At 38.4% G+C, this 19139-nt stretch overlaps 1 protein-coding gene across 2 annotated transcripts in view; it reads right to left on the bottom strand.

The window, feature by feature from the left end:
• Positions 1 to 19139, bottom strand: part of PAPSS1 (3'-phosphoadenosine 5'-phosphosulfate synthase 1) — a 105429-nt gene that overhangs the window by 70039 nt on the left and 16251 nt on the right. For both annotated transcript variants that reach the window (XM_035293174.3, XM_035293175.3), the window contains exons 2-3: positions 16540 to 16654; positions 9062 to 9297 (exon numbers count right to left, since the gene is read on the bottom strand). In XM_035293174.3, the coding sequence (XP_035149065.1) occupies positions 9062 to 9297; positions 16540 to 16654 (351 nt within the window). The remainder of the gene's footprint in view (positions 1 to 9061; positions 9298 to 16539; positions 16655 to 19139) is intronic.

Here is a 19139-nt window from a genome sequence, read left to right as displayed (position 1 = left end):
AATGTGGTTTTGACTTGCATTTCTCTAATGACCAGTGATGATGAGCATTTGTTCATATGTTTGTTGGCTTCATATATGTCTTCTTTTGAAAAGTGTCTGTTCATATCCTTCACCCACTTTTGAAGGGGTTTGTTTGTTTGTTTCTTGTAAATCTCTTTTAGTTCTTTGTAGATTCTGGATATTAGCACTTTGTCTGATGGGTAGATTGCAAAAATTTTTTCCCAATCTGTTGGTTGCCAGTTCACTGTAATGATTGTTTCTTTTGCTGTACAGAAACTCTGGAGTTTAATTAGATATCATTTGTCTATTTTGAGTTTTGTTGCCAATGCTTTTGGTATTTTAGTCATGAAGTCCTTGCCTATGCCTATGTCCTGAATGGTTTGGCCTAGGTTTTCATGGTGTTAGGTCTTAGGTTTAAGTCTTTAATCCATCTGGAGTTAATTTTAGTGTAAGGTATCAGGAAGGGGTCCAGTTTCTGCTTTCTGGACATGGCCAGCCAGTTTTCCCAACACCATTTATTAAACAGGGATTCCTTTCCCTATTGCTTGTTTTTGTTCGGTTTATCAAAGATCAGATGGTTGTAGATGTGTGGCACTGCCTCCGAGGCCTCTGTTCTGTTCCATTGGTCTATATCTGTTTTGGTATCAGTACCATGCTGTTTTGATTACTGTAGGCTTGTTAGTTTGACATCAGGTAGCATAATGCCTCCAGCTTTGTCTTTTTGCTTAGAATTGTCTTGGCTATGCAGACTCTCTTTTGGTTCCATATGAAGTTTAAGGTGGTTATTTCCAGTTCTGTGAAGAGGGTCACAAGTAGCCTGACGGGGATAGCACTGAATCTATAAATTACTTTGAGCAGTATGGCCATTTTCAGGACACTGATTCTTCCTAACCATGAGCATGGAATGCTTTTCCATCTGTTTGTTTCCTCTCTTATTTCCTCTTGTAGTTCTCCTTGAGGAGGTCCTTTTTTTTTTTTGAGACGTAGTTTCACTCTTGTTACCCAGGCTGGAGTGCAATGGTGCGATCTCGGTTCACCGCAACCTCCGCCTCCTGGGTTCAGGCAATTCTCCTGCCTCAGCCTCCCGAGTTGCTGGGATTACAGGCACGCACCACCATGCCCAGCTAATTTTTTGTATTTTTAGTAGAGACGGGGTTTCACCATGTTGACCAGGATGGTCTCCATCTCTTGACCTCGTAATCCACCAGCCTCGGCCTCCCAAAGTGCTGGGATTACAGGTTTGAGCCACCACACCCAGCCTGAGGAGGTCCTTTACATCCTTTGTTAGTTGTATTCCTAGGTATTTTCTTCTCTTTGTAGCAATTATGAATGGCAGTTTGTTCTTCATTTGGCTCTCTTTAAGTCTGTTCCTGGTGTATAGGAATGCTTGTGATTTCTGCACATTGAGTTTGTATGCTGAGACTTTGCTGAAGTTTTATCAGTTTCAGGAGATTCTGGACTGAGACGATAAGGTCTTCTAAACACACAATCATGTCATCTGCAAAGAGAGACAACTTGACTTCCTCCTTTCCTAATTGAATATTCAATTTATTGTTCTTGCCTGATTGCTTTGGCTAGAACTTCCAATACTATATTAAATAGGAGCGGTGAGAGAGGGCATCCTTGTCTAGTGCCAGATTTCAAAGGGAATGCTTCCAGTTTTTGCCCATTCAGTATGATATTGGCTGTGGGTTTGTCATAAATAGCTTTTATTATTTTGAGATATGTTATATGTTCCTTTGACACCTAGTTTATTGAGACTTTTTAGCATAAAGTGCTGTTAAATTTTGTCAAAGGCCTTCTCTGCATCTACTGAGATAATCATGTGTTTTTGACTTTGGTTCTGTTTATGTGGTGGATTATGTTCATAGACTTGTGTATGCTGAACCAGCTTTGCATCCCCGAGATGAAGCCTACTTGATTGTGATGGATAAGCTTTTTGATGTGCTGTTGCAATTGGTTTGCCAGTACTTTAAGATTTTTGCATCTATGTTCATCATGGATATTGGTCAGAGGTTTTCTTTTTTTGTTGATTCTCTGTATCCAGATGATGTTGGTCTCATAAAATGATTTGGGAAGGGTTCCTCTTTTTGTATTGTTTGGAATAGTTTCAGAAGGAATGGTACCAACTCTTCTTTGTACATGTGGTAGAATTCAGCTGTGAACCCATCTGGACATGGACTTTTTTTGGTTGGTAGGCTATTAATTGCTGCCTCAACTTCAGCCCTTGTTATTGGTCTATTCAAGATTTCAACTTCTTTCTGGTTTAGGCTTGGGAGGGTGCAAGTGTCCAGGAATCTATCCATTTCTTCCAGGTATACTGATTTATGTGCAGAGTTGTTTGCAGTAATCTCTGATGGTAGTTTGTATTTCTGTGGAATTGTTGGGGATATTCCCTTTTATTGTTTTTTACTGCATCTATCTGATTTTTCTCTCTTTTCTTATTAATTTGGCTAGTGGTCTATTTTGTTGATCTTTTCAAAAAACCAGCTCCTGAATTTATTGATTTTTTTAAGGGTTGGTTGTGTCTCTATCTCCTTCAGTTCTGCTCTGATCTTAGTTATTTCCTGTCTTCTGCTAGCTTTTGAGATTTTTTTATCTTGCTCCTCTAGCTCTTTCAATTTTGAAGATATGGTGTTGATTTTAGATCTTTCCTTGCTTCTCATGTGGGCATTTATTGCCATAAATTTCCCTCTCGACACTGCTTTAAAGATGTCCCAGAGATTCTGGTAAATTGTGTCTTCATTCTGGTTGGTTTCCAAGAACATCTTTATTTCTGCCTTTAATTCAATGTTTAGCCAGTCAACATTCAAGAGCCAGTTGTTCAGTTTCTATGAAGTTGTGTGGTTCTGAGTGAGTTTCTTAATTCTGAGTACTAATTTGATGGCACTGTGGTCTGAGAGACTGTTTGTTATGATTTCCATTCTTTTGCATTTGCTGAGGAGTGATTTACTTCCAATTATGTGGTCAATTTTAGAGTAGGTGTGATGTGGGGCTGAGAAGAATGTATATTCTGTGGATTTGGGGTGGAGATTTCTGTAGATGTCTATTATGTCTGCCTGGTCCAGATCTGAGTTCAAGTCCTGAATATCCTTGTTAATTTTCTGTCTTGCTGATCTAATATGGACAGTGGAGTGTTAAAGTCTCCCACTATTACTGTGCAGGAGTCTAAGTCTCTTTGTAGGTCACATTAAGAACTTCCTTTATGTATCTGGGTGCTCCTGTATTGGGTGTGTATATATTTAGGATCGTTAGCTCTTCTTGTTGCATTGATCCTTTGACCATTATGTAATGTCCTTCTTCACCTCTTTTGATCTTTGTTGATTTAAAGTCTATTTTATCAGAGACTAGGATTGCAACACCTGCTTTTTTTTTTTTTTGGTCTCCATTTGTTTGGTAAATCTTCCTCCATCCCTTTATTTTGAGCCTATGTGTGTCCTTCCACATGAGATGAATTTCCTGGATACAGTACATCGATGGGTTTTAACTTTTTACCCAATTTGCCAGTCCATGTCTTTTGATTGGGGCATTTAGCCCATTTACATTTAAGGTTAATATTGTTATGTGTGAATTTGATCCTGCCATTTTGATGCTAGCTGGCTGTTTTGCCCATTAATTGACGCAGTTTCTTCATTGTATCAATGCTCTTTCCCATTTGGTACATTTTTGGAGTGGCTGGTATTGGTTGTTCCTTTCCATGTTTAGTATTTCCTTCATGATTTCTTGCAAGGCAGGTCTTGTAGCGATGAAATCTGTCAGCAATTGCCTGTCTGTAAAGAATTTTATTTCTCCTTCACTTATAGAGCTTAGTTTGGCTGGATATGACATTCTGGGTTGAAAGTTCTTTTCTTTAAGGATGTTGAATATTGGCCCCCACTCCATTCTAGCTTGTAGAGTTCCTGTCGAGAGATCCGCTGCGAGTCTGACAGTCTTTCCTTTGTGGGTGACTCAACCTTACTCTCTAGCTGCCCTTAGGATTTTTTTCCTTCATTTCAACCCTGGTGAATCTGATGATTATGTGCCTTGGGGATGCTCTTCTTAAGGAGTATCTTTGTGGTGTTCTCTGTATTTCCTGGATTTGAATGTTGGGCCTGCCTTGTTAGGCTCGGGAAGTTCTCTTGGATAATATCCCAAAGAGTGTTTTCCAACTTGGATTCATTCTCCCCATGACATTCAGGTATGTCGATCAAGCCTAGATTAGGTCCTTTCAAATAATCCCATAGTTCTTGGAAGCTATGTTCATTTCTTTTCACAATTTTTTCTCTAATCTTTCCTTCTCATTTTATTTCATTGATTTGATCTTCTATCTCTGATATCCTTTCTTCTGCTTGATCGATTAGGCTGCTGAAACTTATGCATGCCTCATGAAGTAAAGCTGGTTATTTTATTTAGCATTTTGTCTAACCTTTTTTCAAGGTTCTTAGTTTCTTTGCATTGGGTTAGAACATGGTCTTTTAACTCAGAGAAGTTTATTGTCCACCTTCTGCCTGCTTCTGTCAATTTGTCACACTCACTTTCTGTCTTGTTTTATTCCCTTGATGGTGAGGAGCTGTGACCCCTGGGAGGGAAAGAGGTGTACTGGTCTCTGAAGATTTCATCCTTTTTGCGCTGTTTTTTTCCCCATCTTCGTGGATTTATCTCCCTTTAATCTTTGAAGTTGGAGATTTCGGGAGAAATCTGAGTGGACATCCTTTCTGTTGCAGTTGGAGCTATATGTTTTTTAGCCTGCAGAGGCGCTGCTGGGCTGCCTCAGATTCACTCAGGTTGCTGGGTGGGTGGTCTTCCCCTGAAGTTTGTTTGCAGGTGAAATTAGCCCTGCTTTCCCAATGGCATCTCTCCTTCCCTAAGCTCCATCTTCCCAGTTGGGGTCAAACTGATGTATTTCCTGCCAAGTTCTCCAGCATGCAGGCTTCAGTTTGAGTTTTGTGGATTGTGGGGCCTGCCAGGCCTTATGGCCTGTTTCCCTGCTTTCAGCTCTGCCTCTTTCTGTGGGACGGGTTGTTCCGTCCCACTGGCACTAGTCCAAACTCCCACCCAGGTCCAGCACCTGGCGGGAGCCATCGCTCTGATTTGCATCGACAACGCATGGTGCCCCTCAGTCTGGCAGGGCTCTCGTGGACTGTGGGTTGTAGGATGAGGTAAGCACAGGATCCAAATCGGAGCACTGAGGGGGTGAAGTTTCCTGACTCTCTGAGCCGGCTGCATGTTCCAGATGGGGACATGCCCTGCCCTGTCTTGGTTCATTCTCCCTGGGTGGCTCTCGCTCTGCTTTGGCTCCCTCCCTGGGCTATATTCAGAGTCCTTCCGGTTCTCCCAAAATGAACCTGGCACCTCACATGGAATCATGAAGTCCTCTAGCCCTCTGCGTCTCATTCACCAGGAGCTGCATTCTGATATTGCCTCCTCTTGGCCATCTTGGCACTGCCACCTAGAGTGCTTTTATGTGAATTAACTCAAGTAATTCAATCAAATGCAAAGCCAGTGACATCATTCTGTTATAATCTCAAACTGTTAACGCCTTTTGGGGCAAAATCCTTTCTAAGCAGTCAAGAAGTCACTGCAAATTGATCCAACTACATGTCCCCTCAGAATCATCCTTCATAACCGTCACACCAGCCTACCTACAGTTCTCCAAAAAACCCAACTGTCTCACATTCCATTGAGAATACTGTACTGTCTCCTCTGTCAGAAACAGCTTTCTCCCTCTGGTCTAACTAGTATACTCTGATTCATCCTTCATGACTCATTTCAAGCAGCAGCTCCTCTGTGAATCTTCTATAACACCTTTCATATATATTTACTTCACCACTTGCCTCTAGATATTGTAACTTTTCACATTTCTGCATTCCCACCAGACTACTAACTCCTTAAAGATAGAAACTATCAAATTTATTTTTAGAACCAATATGCCTAGTTCAGCGGTTGGTATGGAAGTACCCAATAAACATCTCTTGAATGAATGAACAAATATAATCCTGATTGGACAGAAAAATACACATATCCTGTTTCCATGTTTCAATCCAAATATTTTCATGTTTTTTCACATGCCCTAAACATAGCCCATACCTCATTATCAGTGCTTTTATAGATGAGGTCAACAAAGATTTTGCTCCACACTATGCAAACAAGGGAGCAACAAAACAGATCAGCACATACTCTTAGATACCCAGGTATGGGCTGACAGCTCTCCCTAACAGGTATTACAGACCTTCTCCTTTTCTGAGAACTGCAAAGATTCCCACCAGAAGGTATAAGAATACCATTATCATATTTTTGTGAAAACTGTGTATACCCAAGGATTCAGGAACTCTAAATAACTCGTGCTATGCTCCTGTACTTCACTATTTACACACTTTAAACTGATATATTGGCAATGATCTGAGAGTTTCAAGAAATGGTTTTTACAGAATGTTTTAGGCCTCCTGTCATGGTTCAATTAAGTGAACCTGTGTAAGTAGTACTCAATCTAACACCTATACTTCTCAAAGGTCAAATCTTGTTGACAAAAAAAGTCCAAGTAACCATCAAAATTTATGATATAGTACTAGAATTGTGCTATCATGCTTTATTACATTTACTGAATAGTTATTACATCCCAGGCACTGTGCTGGGGATTTAAATACATGACTTACCTAATCTTCAAGGCAACCCTATGACACAAGGATTACCTGAACTGAAAGAGGTTAAGTGTGCTGGCCAAGGCTGCAGCAGCAGTAACTGGCAGAGCTGAGATTTCAGCCTCTTTGTTTCCAACTTCAAAGACCCTGCCTCTCACCACTACACTAACTCACTTATTCACTGATATCAGGGCTTCCCAAGGGAGTATGCTATTGTTCAACAAACACTAATCATAGGATATGGTCCCAGAGCCAGGCCTGGCATCAAGATTACAAAGGCAAATAAGGCACAGTCCCAGCAGTCATGGAGCCAGTGGGGTTTGGAGGCAGCATAGCATCCAGTCCAAGAGATGTCTGGGTGCAAACCCTTGCTCTTCTACAAGTAGAATGTGTGACTATGGGCAATGCACACCTTTGTCTCCTTGTGACCCCACTAGGAGACAAGAATTACTTGAGTTAATTCACATAAAAGCACTCTAGCCATTACCAGAACACAGTTCAGTGTTCAATAAATGTTAATTATTATTATCGCTACAGATACTATCAGTATCACCAGTCAATAAACTGGGTTTTTTTAAAAATAACATATGCACACCTAACCATCTGATCTTTGACAAACCTGACAAACACAAGCAGTGAGAAAAGATTCCCTATTTAATAAATGGTACTAGCAGAACTGGCTTGCCATATGCAGAAAATTGGACCCCTTCCTTACACTACATGCAAAAATTAACTTGAGATGGATTAAAGACTTAAATGTGAAATACGAAACTATAAAAACCCTAGAAATTTAATCTAGGCAATACCATTTAGGACATAGGCACAGGCACAAGATTTCATGACAAAAACATCAAAAGTAACTGCAGCAAAAGCAAAAATTGACAAATGGGATCTAATTGAACTAAAGAGCTTCTGCACAGAAAAAGAATCTAACATCACAGTGAACAGGCAGCCTGAAGAATGGGATCAACAAGGAACTTAAGCAAAGTTATAAGAAAAAAGCATTAAAAAGTGGGCAAAGGACATGAACAGACACTTCTTATGCAGCCAACAAACATGAAAAAGAGCTCAACATCACTGAACATTAAGAAATGCAAATCAAAACTGCAATGAGATACCATCTCACACTAGTCAGAATGGCTATTACTAGAAAGTCAAGAAAGAACAGATGCTGGTGAGGATGTGGAGAAAAAAGGAATGCTTTTACATTGCAGGTGGGAGTGTAAATTAGTTCAACCATTGTGGAAGACAGTGTGGCAATTCCTCAAAGACCTAGAGGCAGAAATAACATTTAACACAGCAGTCCCATTACTGGGTATACACCCAAAGGAATATAAATCATTATATTACAAAGATACATGCATGAGTATGTTCACTGCAGCACCATTCACGATAGCAAAGACATGGAATCAACCTAAATGCCCATCAATGATAGGCTGAATAAAGAAAATGTGGTACATATATATCACGGAATACTATGCAGCTATAAAAAGGAATGGGATCATGTCCTTTGCACGGACATGGATGGAGTCGGAAGCCATTATCCTCAGCAAACTAACACAGGAACAGAAAACCAAACACCGTATGTTCTCACTTATCAGTGGCAGCTGAATAATGAGAAGACATGGACACATGGGCAGGAAACAACACACACTGGTGCCTGTTGTGGGTAGGGAGGGAGACCATCAGAAGAACAGCTAATGGATGCTGGGCTTAATACCTAGGTGATAGGATGATCTGTGTAGCACACCACCATGGTACACGTTTACCAATTTAACAAACCTGCACATCCTGCACATGTAGTCCTGAACTTAAAAACTGAAGAAAGTAAAATAATGTATTAAGGTACCTAACCTAAGTCTCAATGTATGGCAGGAAGTCAGCTGACACTGCGCAAAGAAAAATAGGAGGGAGGAGAAGAGTACCTTCCAGGCAGGGAGGAAACAAAATCCTGAGATAAGAAACGACACAATTGTTTCAGAGAAATACACAAACATGGTTTGTTGTTGCTGCAGTCCCTAAAATAAGGAACTATAATGCATGCTAAGAACAACAAATTCTGAGCAAAGAAGCCATGGTAGGACACATGTTAAGAAACTCAGATTTGCTCCGGAATCTGACATCTGTCAAGTATTCACTATAGGTTTATTAAATTGAAAAGTCAAACTTGAAATAATTTGGCCATTGGCTTGAGTTCAATGACTGTGTTACACTTTAGGGTTTTCTTAAAACCAGGTTTTATCAAAACTGGATTTACTTATAAAGTCAAAGCACAGAAATGTTTTAGGTTATTTTAATCTTATGTTACAGGAACAAAGAGATAGTAGCCAGGTAATAGTAGAGTTAGCCTCAAAGCACCTATCAGTGTTTCAAGTATGTGCTTTGCCTGATACCATATTCTCAATAAATGTAATCAGAAAGGCGATGGCACAAAAATCACGTACCTGAGTATAAGGTGATATAAAACTTGTGATGCACACTAAGCCAGCATCTGCAAACAGTTTAGCAACTTCTGCGATGCGTCGAACATTCTCTTCTCTGTCTTCAGGACTAAAGCCAAGATTTTTATTGAGACCTTGACGAATATTGTCACCATCCAGAGTATAGCATGGAATACCATGGCAAACCAGGTACTCTTCCAAAGCCATGCTCACCGTAGTCTTTCCTGCTCCTGACAACCCTAAAAGTAAACAGTCCAAACAGATTCCATGAGTAAAGTTAGAAGGATAACTATGTAGTAATACCTTTTTTTCCCCAGAAATAGGGTTGCACTCTGCCACGCAGGCTAGAGTGCAATGGTGCAATCACAGCTCACTGCAGCTTCAAATTCCCGGACTCAAGAGATCATGCCTCAGCCTCCTGAAGAGCTGGGACTACAGGCACATGCCACCACATCCAACTTATTTTATTATTTGTAGAGACAGAATTCTCAAAATGTTGCCCCAGCTGATCTCAAACTCCTGGCCTCAAGAAATATAAAAACTTTTAATCACAGGATTGAATACATTCATTATGCATAGCAATCTCTCAGTAACATTCTTACCCAGTATTTCTCTTTAAGATTTACCTCTTACCTAGAAAAACACCTACAGTTTAAACATAGTAAGTGTTTGTTTTTAATAATGTATCTATGAGCAAAGGTATCAGAAATCACTGAAAAACTTCAAAAAGGCTTAACTAATTTTATTAGCAGTCATGGTTGGCTAAATATTCACTTTGTCTTCTTGTTACCACTTTTCTAAAGCTGCATGCCAAATTTCAAAAAAGTCATATGACCAAATTATTTCCAGTGAGGGAAGAAAAAGAAAGTACAAAAGTAAGTGAAATGTTACAAAGGTACCTCCATTTTCCTGGATCATCAGCTCTCACAAATCACCTTGCTACAACTATTTGGGAGTCCAATTTATAATAGAATTAATCTTAATAGAACACCTTCATTTCAACTCATCTTCCTATACCAACAGTGTTTATTCAGTAAACAAGGAGGAAAAGGAAAGAGTATATTTATGAACTATTACTTGCCACCTTGGCAAGTGTCATAACCAAGAAAGGGAAGAGATAAAATACTAAAGTCTAATGTACCAATGCTCTTAAAAAAAATTCATGGTAGTACAGAACACTAACTGGAATTTAAAAAAAAAAAAAAAATAGAAGAGAAGACTTTTTTGGTTCCATATGAAATTTAAAGTAGTTTTTTCTAATTCTGTCAGAATATCAGTGGTAGTTTTATGGGAATAGCACTCAATCTATAGATTACTTTGGGCAGTATGTCAATTTTCACAACATTGATTTTTCCTATCCAGGAGGATGGAATGTTTTTCCATTTGTTTGTGTCCTCTCTTATTTCCTTGAGCAGCGATTTGTCGTTCTCCTTGCAAGAGGTCCTTTATCTCCCTTGCAAGTTGTATTCCTAGGTATTTTATTCTCTTTGTAGCAATTGTGAGTGGGAGTTTATTCATGATTTGGCTCTCTGCTTGTCTATTGTTGGTGCATAAGGATGCTTGTGATTTTTGCACGTTGATTTTGTATCCTGAGACTTTGCTGAAATTATGTATCAGCTTAAGGAGTTTTTGGGCTGAGACTGTGGGGCTTTCTAAATATAGAATCATATCTGCAAAAAGAGACAATTTGACTTCCTCTCTTCCTATATGAATACCTTATTTCTTTCTCTTCCCTGACTGCCCTGGCTAGAACTTCCAATACTATGTTTACTAGAAGAGGTTAGAGATGGCATCCTTGTCTTGTGCCAGTTTTCAAACAGAATGCTTCCGGCTTTTGCCCATTCAGTATGATATTGACAATGGGTTTGTCATAAATAGCTCTTATCATTTTGAGATATGTTCCATCAAAATCTAGTTTATTGAGAGCTTTTAACATAAAGAGATGTTGAATGTTATCAAAGGCCTGTTCTGCATGTATTGAGATAAATAATGTGGTTTTTGTCATTGGTTCTGTTTATGTGACGGATTACGTTTACTGATATGCGTATGTGGAAAAAATTTTTGCAATCTACTCATCTGACAAAGGTCTAATACCCAGAATCTAAAGGAACTTAAACAAATATACAAGAAAACAAAAACCCATCAAAAAGTGAGCAAAGGATATGGACACGTCTCAAAAGAAGACATTTATGTGGCCAAAAAACATGAAAAAAAGCTCATCATCACTGATCATTAGAGAAATGCAAATCAAAACCACAATGAGGTACCATCTCATGCCAGTCAGAATGCCTATTATTAAAAAGTCAAGAAACAACAGATGCTGGTAAGGCTATGGAGAAACAGGAACACTTTTACACTGTTGGTAGGAATATAAATGAGTTCAACCATTGTGGAAGACAGTGTGGTGATTCCTCAAGGACCTAGTACCAGAAACACCATTTGACCTAGCAATCCCATTACTGGGTATATACCCAAAGGAATATAAATCATTCTACTTTAAATATACATGCACATGTTTACTGCAGCACAATTTACAATAGCAAAAACATGGAACCAACCCAATTGCCCATCAACGATAGACTGCATAAAGAATGTGGTACATATACACCATGGAATACTATGCAGCCATAAAAAGGAATAAGATCATGTCCTCTGCAGGGTCATGGATGGAGCTGCAAGCCATCATCCTTGGCAAACTAACAGAGGAAGAGAAAACCAAAACTTGAATGTTCTGCCTTATAAGTGGGAGCTGAACAGTTAGAATACATGGACACAGAGAGGGGAGCAACATATAGTAGGGCCTGTGGCGGGGGGCAGGGTGGGGGTGCAGAGGTGAGGGAAAGCATCAGGACAAATAGCTAATGTATGTGGGGCTTAAAACCCAGTTGATGAGTTGATAGGTGCAGTAAACCACCATGACCCACATATACCTATGTAACAAACCTGCACATTCTACACATGTATCCCAGAACTTAAAGTAAAATTTAAAAAAAAGGAGAGAGGATATGTTGAGAGCATTGATATAGTGTCATTGCTCTATATATTAAAAACCTGCATTAATGACTGTAGCCAACTGCATTTTCCAAAGACGGCAGCAACTGAGTATCTCATCCTACAAGCTCTTCTACAATGTGACTTTACTACTGTCACATCAAGAGGTACTAATTCCCTGCCCTTAAATGTGGGCTGGCCTTAGAACTTACCTGCGCCAAAAGAATGTAGTGAAACAGTGAAACAGTGATGTGTGACTACCAAGGCTAGGTCAGAAAACATAATGCAGCTTTTCTTTGGTCACTTAATTTAGAAGCCAGCAGCTAAAGTCCCTAAGACCACCATGTTAATGTGTTCGCGAGCAGGTGTTCCAGCCAGTCGCAGGCTGCTAAGCTCCCAGCTGACAACCAGCAGCATCTGAGTAAGTCATCTTGGACATCCAGGCCAGCTGAACCTTCAGATGACTGTGGCCCAGGTCAGCATGACAACAACCAAGCAAGACCTAAGCAAAGCTGCCTGTCTGAGCCCTCTTAAATCCCTTACCTCCAAAATGGTAAGCACAGTTAAATGTTACTTATTTTACACCACTGGGTTTTAGGCAAATTGTTACACAGTAACAGTAGGTGGAACAAAGAGATGGTGGCTGGGAAGGAACAGCCTTTTCTTTTTTTCTTTTGAATTACTGTTTTTAACTACCACTTGATCATCAAGTATAAGGAGGAAATAATCTGAAACTCTAAACTTTTATACCACAAAAACAACCTAAATTATAATAAAAGTGTCTGTTCATACATACATGTGTATTTATATATTTTATGTGTCTATTTAATTTGAAACAAAGAATAGGCACGGTTGAAAATTGAATTACTGACATAAACAGTTTCATTTAGATAATTACAGTCAGCAAAGCAGTCAGAGGAAATTGATAATACAAGATAAGCAATCCAAATCTAAGATAAGGATAACTGATATAACTGAAGAACAGAAACCAGCTTTACTTGGTTGAATAGTGTTCCCCAAATATTCATGTCCACCCAGAACCTTAGAAGATGACCTTATCTGGAAATAAGAGTCTTTACAAACATAATCAAAGTTAAATTAAGAGGAGGTTGTACTAGATTGGGGGGGGACCCTAAATCCAACAGCTGGTGTTCTTACAAGGCTATGAGACAAAAGCAGAGATTGAAGTGATCTGCCCACACACCAAGGAACACCAAGGACTGCCAGCAACCAGCAGAAGCTAAGAGAAGAACAGAACAGATTCTCCCTCAGCACCTACAGGATGAACCAACCTCACCACAAACTTAATTTCAAACTTCTAGCCTCCAGAACTGTGGCAGAATACATTTCCATTTGAGGCCACCCATTTTGTGGTTAATTTGTTATGACAGCCCCGGTCAGTTAATATACCAACCAATGTCTAAACACAAAACAAGAAAATTTGCCTAAAATAAAATCTGAGAAAAAGTGAACCATGTCTAGGAAAACAATACAAATCACTCGATAACTTGGGCAGATCCAGGTTAAGCATCTGAATTGCAAGAAAAAACAAATCTTGACTTCCATGTCCAACATCATTATCAAAAACATATATATATCTGAAGGCTACAGAAGATATGATACCACAACTGACGAGCTTAATCTATTATACAGAATACTGCACACATCAGGGGAATACATATTCTTCTCAAATACATGTTTATGAAAACCACAAGTTTTCCAGGTCCACACATAGGAGGAGCCTGAAAGTCACCACTAAATCCGAACAAGTAAAAACCTGAACAGAATAACTCTTCTTGCATCTGTAAGTGAAGGGAGGACAAGGGGCAAACCACTGCCCCCAAGACTGGGGAGACAGGCAAATGCAGTGTGTGACTGCTGACTGGAACAGAAACTCACTGTGGGGAAAAGTGCTGTGGGAACCAGTGTCACAGAGAAGAACCTCAACTGTAATTGATGAATTAATTAAAGCTCAGTATAGACAAGTCTGAGAGTTAAAAATTTCAAAGGAACCTAGTTATAGAGAGTTTCCAACAATATTGTGAGTTTCACCTCCAGAAGCTCAATCAGGTTCTCACAGTAAATACTGGAGAAAAATCCCTGTGTGCTTCCATTCTGAAATATACCAGAGTACCAGATTCTTTTTAACAAGGACTGATCTCAGGAGAAATTATTTAACCAAAGCCTCACCTGCTGAGGTTTTATTGGAACCTAACTGACCTGAGGGAAGGGAGATATAAACTCCAGCCAACACTAGCTATCCTGTCCCAATAGAGGAAGGTATAGAGTGGGAGCAAGGTGAAGACTGAAAACTTACTACATACTAGACCATAAAGCAAGTACCAAAAAACCAGATAAGCTTTATTTATAAGTATCATTAGTGACGAAATAAATAGAAAATACCACGTTCGAGAAAAAGAGAATCCACTATCCTAAAGATCAATTTTCTCCCAAAATTAACCTTAGATACAACGCAATCCCTAACTAAATAACAGCAGAGTTCTGGGGAATTGGTTAAATCTATTACAAGACTTACACAACACTAAGAGCCAAAATAAAGGAAGTCACAATGAAAAAAAAAAGGCAACACTGCTGATGAAGAACAAAGAGGACTTACTCCACTGTCTTTCAAGATTTATCATAATAGAGAACTAAGAATGCCGCATTAACAGAGGAACAGAAAAACATCTCAGGGGACATAGCAGAGGGTCCACACATAGTAGACACCTGATATAAGACAGAGCTGGCACTGCAGATCAGAGAAAGAGGATACCCTCATCAATCTATGTTCTTGGGACAAGTGATTATCCGTGTGGAAAAAAAATTTTAATGGATCCCTCTCTACACTATACACAAAAATCAACTGCAGATGAGGACCTAACTGAAAAAGACAAAAACCTCTATTTCCCTGTATTTTTATGGAAAATAATTCTTTAGTCATCCAGATGGAAAAAAAAAAAAAAAAAGCTCCTAAAAAGAAAAGGCTGATTAGGCTCACACGTCTTCAAAACATTTAATGCCAGAAGACAATAGAGTACTGTTTTTAAAATTCTAAGACCAAGAAAGTATGAACCAAAAATATATTTTACCCAGCCAAGTTGGCATAAAAGATAAACAGACATTCTCAAACATAAAACCTCCAGTAGTTCAGAACCTAATGGAAGGCCATCTTGCAAAAATTATTTAACAATGGCATACAGACAATTAAGACGATTCAAATAAAGAGCTCATGAGTGGACATGCCATAGTAAAAGAACTGATGGTAAGCTAGCAACTATTGACCCATTAAGTGCTATAAACCTGGGCAATAAAAAAGGTAACAGTTTAACATCTATCTGGAATTAAGAATGAGAAAATGGGAAGAATGTAAGAGTGCTATCTTCTTTCATAAAAAAACAAAGACCTGTCTAAAATTGAAACATGATTAAAAAAACAAAAGAGTAATGTTTTTTGCCAATCAGCAAAAAATGTTAAGAACTGGTAACACCCACTGTTGAAAAAGACACTGGGAAATAAACACCCTTCCATACTGCTGGTAGGAGAGTAAATTGGTATAAAATTTTAGTGGATAATGTGGCAAAATGTATCAAAATTTTAAATACAATTCCTAGAAGTGAAAGGATCCAACCTTTTTAAAGCTACTTAAAAATCTGTATCAATTCATTGTCTCACCAGCTAGCTATGGCTAAGCTCAAAGAAAGACTCTAGGGAAACCAACACTCACACACACACAAAAAACAAAGGCCAAAATCAAGAGCTGAGTAGTAGAAATTCACTTTGTGAAAATCCCTATCACTCATTCTTTCTCATTACACTGTGCTATGGTTTGAATGTGTCTCTCAAAGTTCATATGTTGGAAACTTGATCCTCAACGCAACAGTGTTGAATGATAGGGTCTAACGGAGGTGTTTAGGTCATAAGGGATCCACCCTCATTAATGGAATAATCCATCTATAAAGGGGATTGAAGCTGTGAGTTCAATCTCTTGCTCTTTCTCACCATGTGATATCTTCTGCCATGTTATAGACATAGCAAGAAGGCCCTCTCCGGATGCTAGTCCCTCAATCTTGGTCTTCCCAGGCTCCAGAGCTATGAGAAATAAATTTCTATTCATATAAATTACCCAGTCTCTGGTATTCTGTTATAAGAGCATAAAATAGATTAAGATGTATGGTTTACACTGTTAGCTTCTTAGAGCAGAATCCAGATCTTATTTGCACTCAGAAGTGGGTAGAATTTCATGTAGTATCTACTAGAAAGTAGTTTTAATATGCACTGTGGTTTTTACCTTTATTTAACAGCAATCCTGTAAAAGAACAAAAAAAAATTACCAGACAGAAATGTTATTATTAAGTAACCATGTCAGTTATGTGTCGTGATGCTCAAAAATACAAGAACAGAGCTCAAAATTTAAATATGCCTACTCTTAGTCCAGGGTTACCTGTAAGCATTGCTTTTAAAATAAACTGGTTTCTCTCTCTTGACAATACCTGTTAGCCAAACTGTGCAGCCACGAAAGCCACCTCTGGTCCCCACAACCTGACCTCTCTTGTTCCTGCTGACATGATGGGCTTGGTAGGTGACATTAGTTGCTCTCTGCATTCCCTAGAAAAAAAAAGAAAAAAAAATTCTAGTTTATATAAGTCCTTTAAAAGGCAAGCACACATTCCTTGCAAACACACAAAACTCTATGTAACATGCCAAAAGCAAAGAAAAAGATAAAAGAGCTAGCCTTATTTTTTTCCTTAGAGTACTGGCATGGTATTTACTGCTTTACACATGCCAACTGATTTAATCCACACAGCAACCCAATGACATAGGCACTCTTACTACTAAGGTTTTACAGATGAAGATGTTAAATCTGAGAAAAGGTAAAATAACTTGCTCAAGATTTCAAAACCAGTGAGTGGCAGACTTTAGAGCCTAGTCTTTTCACACATGCATTTATTCATTCAACCATTCAGACAGTATCTACTAAGGCCCTACGCGTATGCCAAGTGAGCAAAACACCCTCAATTAGCTTACATCCCACTGGGGAACAATGTAAACCAATAAAACTTAATTACAACATCAGAGAGTGATAAGTGCACTGCAGAAAAATAAAATAGGGTAAAAAAGGAAACAGAGATGAGGAAAGAGTGCTTCTTTAGAGAGGATGAACAAGAAATGCTAAGAAGATGACATTTGAGTAGACTCCCAAAGAAAGTGTGGAAGAGATGCCTTTGTGTATCATGAGATAGCTACTTCTGAAATGAGAAAAGTGGAATGCACTGGTTATAACTACATATTCTCCCAAAGCTCCTTCTTAAAAAAGAAAAAAAAAAAAAAAGCATAGAATTACATAGTCCTCAAAGTATCTGAACAGGCTTTCCTCCAAAGAAGATAAACAAATGGTAAATAAGACATATTATTCAAATAATATTCATCATCATTATCCACAAGGGAAATGCAAATCAAAACCACAATAAGATATCATGTCACTTCACACCCACTAGGACAGCTGTAATAAAGATAGACAGTAACAAGTACTGGTGAGGATATGGAGATACTGGAATCTTCATACATTTGTTGTTGCCAATATAAAATAGTACAGTCATTTTAGAAAACAGCAGCCCCTCAAAATATTAAATACAGTTATCATATAACCAAACAATCCCATGCCTACATTATACGCACAAGAAATGAAAACATATGACCACATAAAACTTGTACATACATATGTCCATAGCAGCATTTTCAGAAACTTTATTATCATTACCATGTTGTACAATAGATATTTTGAACTTATTCCTCATATCTAAATAAAATTTTGCATCCTTTGACCAACATCTCCTCCAACCATCCCCACCAGTCCCCTCTATACCCCAAACTTGGCAGTCCCTGATAAACACATTCACTCTCTACTTCTACAGGTTCAACTTTTTTAGATTCCACATATAAGTGACATCATATGGTATTTCTCTTTCTATGCTTGGCTTATTTCACTTAACACTATATCATCCATGTGGTGACAAACAAAAGGATTTCCACCATTTTTAAGGTTGAATAGTATTCCACTGTGTAAATATACCATTTTTTATCCATTTATCAATTGATGATCACTTAGGCTGATTCTATATCTTGACTATGGCAAACAGTGCTGCAATGAACATGAGAATGCAGCTATCGATTCAACATACTAATTTCACATCCTTTCATTATATAGCTAGTAGTGGGATTGCTGGATCATATAGTTCTATTTCTAATTTTTTGAGAAACCTCCATATTGATTTCCATAATGGCTATACTAATATTCCCACAAAAGCATACTAGGATTTTCTTTTCCCACATCCTCACCAACAGTTCTGTCTTTTTCATAACAGCCATCATAACAGGTGTGGGGTGACAGCTCATTGTGGTTTTAATTGCATTTCCCTGATGATTAAAGATGTTGGGCCTTTTTTCATAGACCTGTTGGCTAATTGTCTATCTTCTTCTGAGGAAAGTCTATTCAGATTCTTTCCCCTTTTTTCAATTGCATTGTTTTCTTGCCATTGAGTTGTTTGGCTTCCTATTTTGGATATTAACCCCTTATCAGATGTATGGTTTGCAAATATTTTCTCCCATTCTGTAGGTCTCTTCACTCCGTTGATACATCTGATCTTTGCCATACAGATATTTTTAGTTTGATGAACTCCAATTCGCCTATATTCACATTTGTTGCCTATACTTTTGGAGTCATATCCAAAAAAAAAAAAACAAAACAAAACACTGCCTACTGTCATAAGTCTTTTCCCCTACTTTTCTCTAGCAGTTTTACAGTTTCTGGTCTTACATGTAACTCTTTAAATCACTGAGTTTTTTATGTGAAGTGAGATAAGGATCTAACTTCATTCTTCTTCATGCAGATACTCAGTTTTCCTAACATCATTTATTCTTGGCACCTCTGTCAAAAATCCATTAAACATAAATGCATGCATTTATATCTGGTCTTTCTGCTCTGTTCTGTTCTATGGTTTATATGTCTGTTTTTATGCCTGTAGCATGCTGTTTTGATAACTATAGCTTCAGAGTGTGTTTTAAAATCAAGTAGTGCAATGCCTCCAGCTTT

The sequence above is a fragment of the Callithrix jacchus genome, chromosome 3 (genome assembly GCF_049354715.1).
Source record: "Callithrix jacchus isolate 240 chromosome 3, calJac240_pri, whole genome shotgun sequence".
Classification (NCBI taxonomy): domain Eukaryota; kingdom Metazoa; phylum Chordata; class Mammalia; order Primates; family Cebidae; genus Callithrix; species Callithrix jacchus.
Note: the sequence above shows the minus strand (reverse complement) of the source record. Positions and strands in the feature narration are given on the sequence as shown.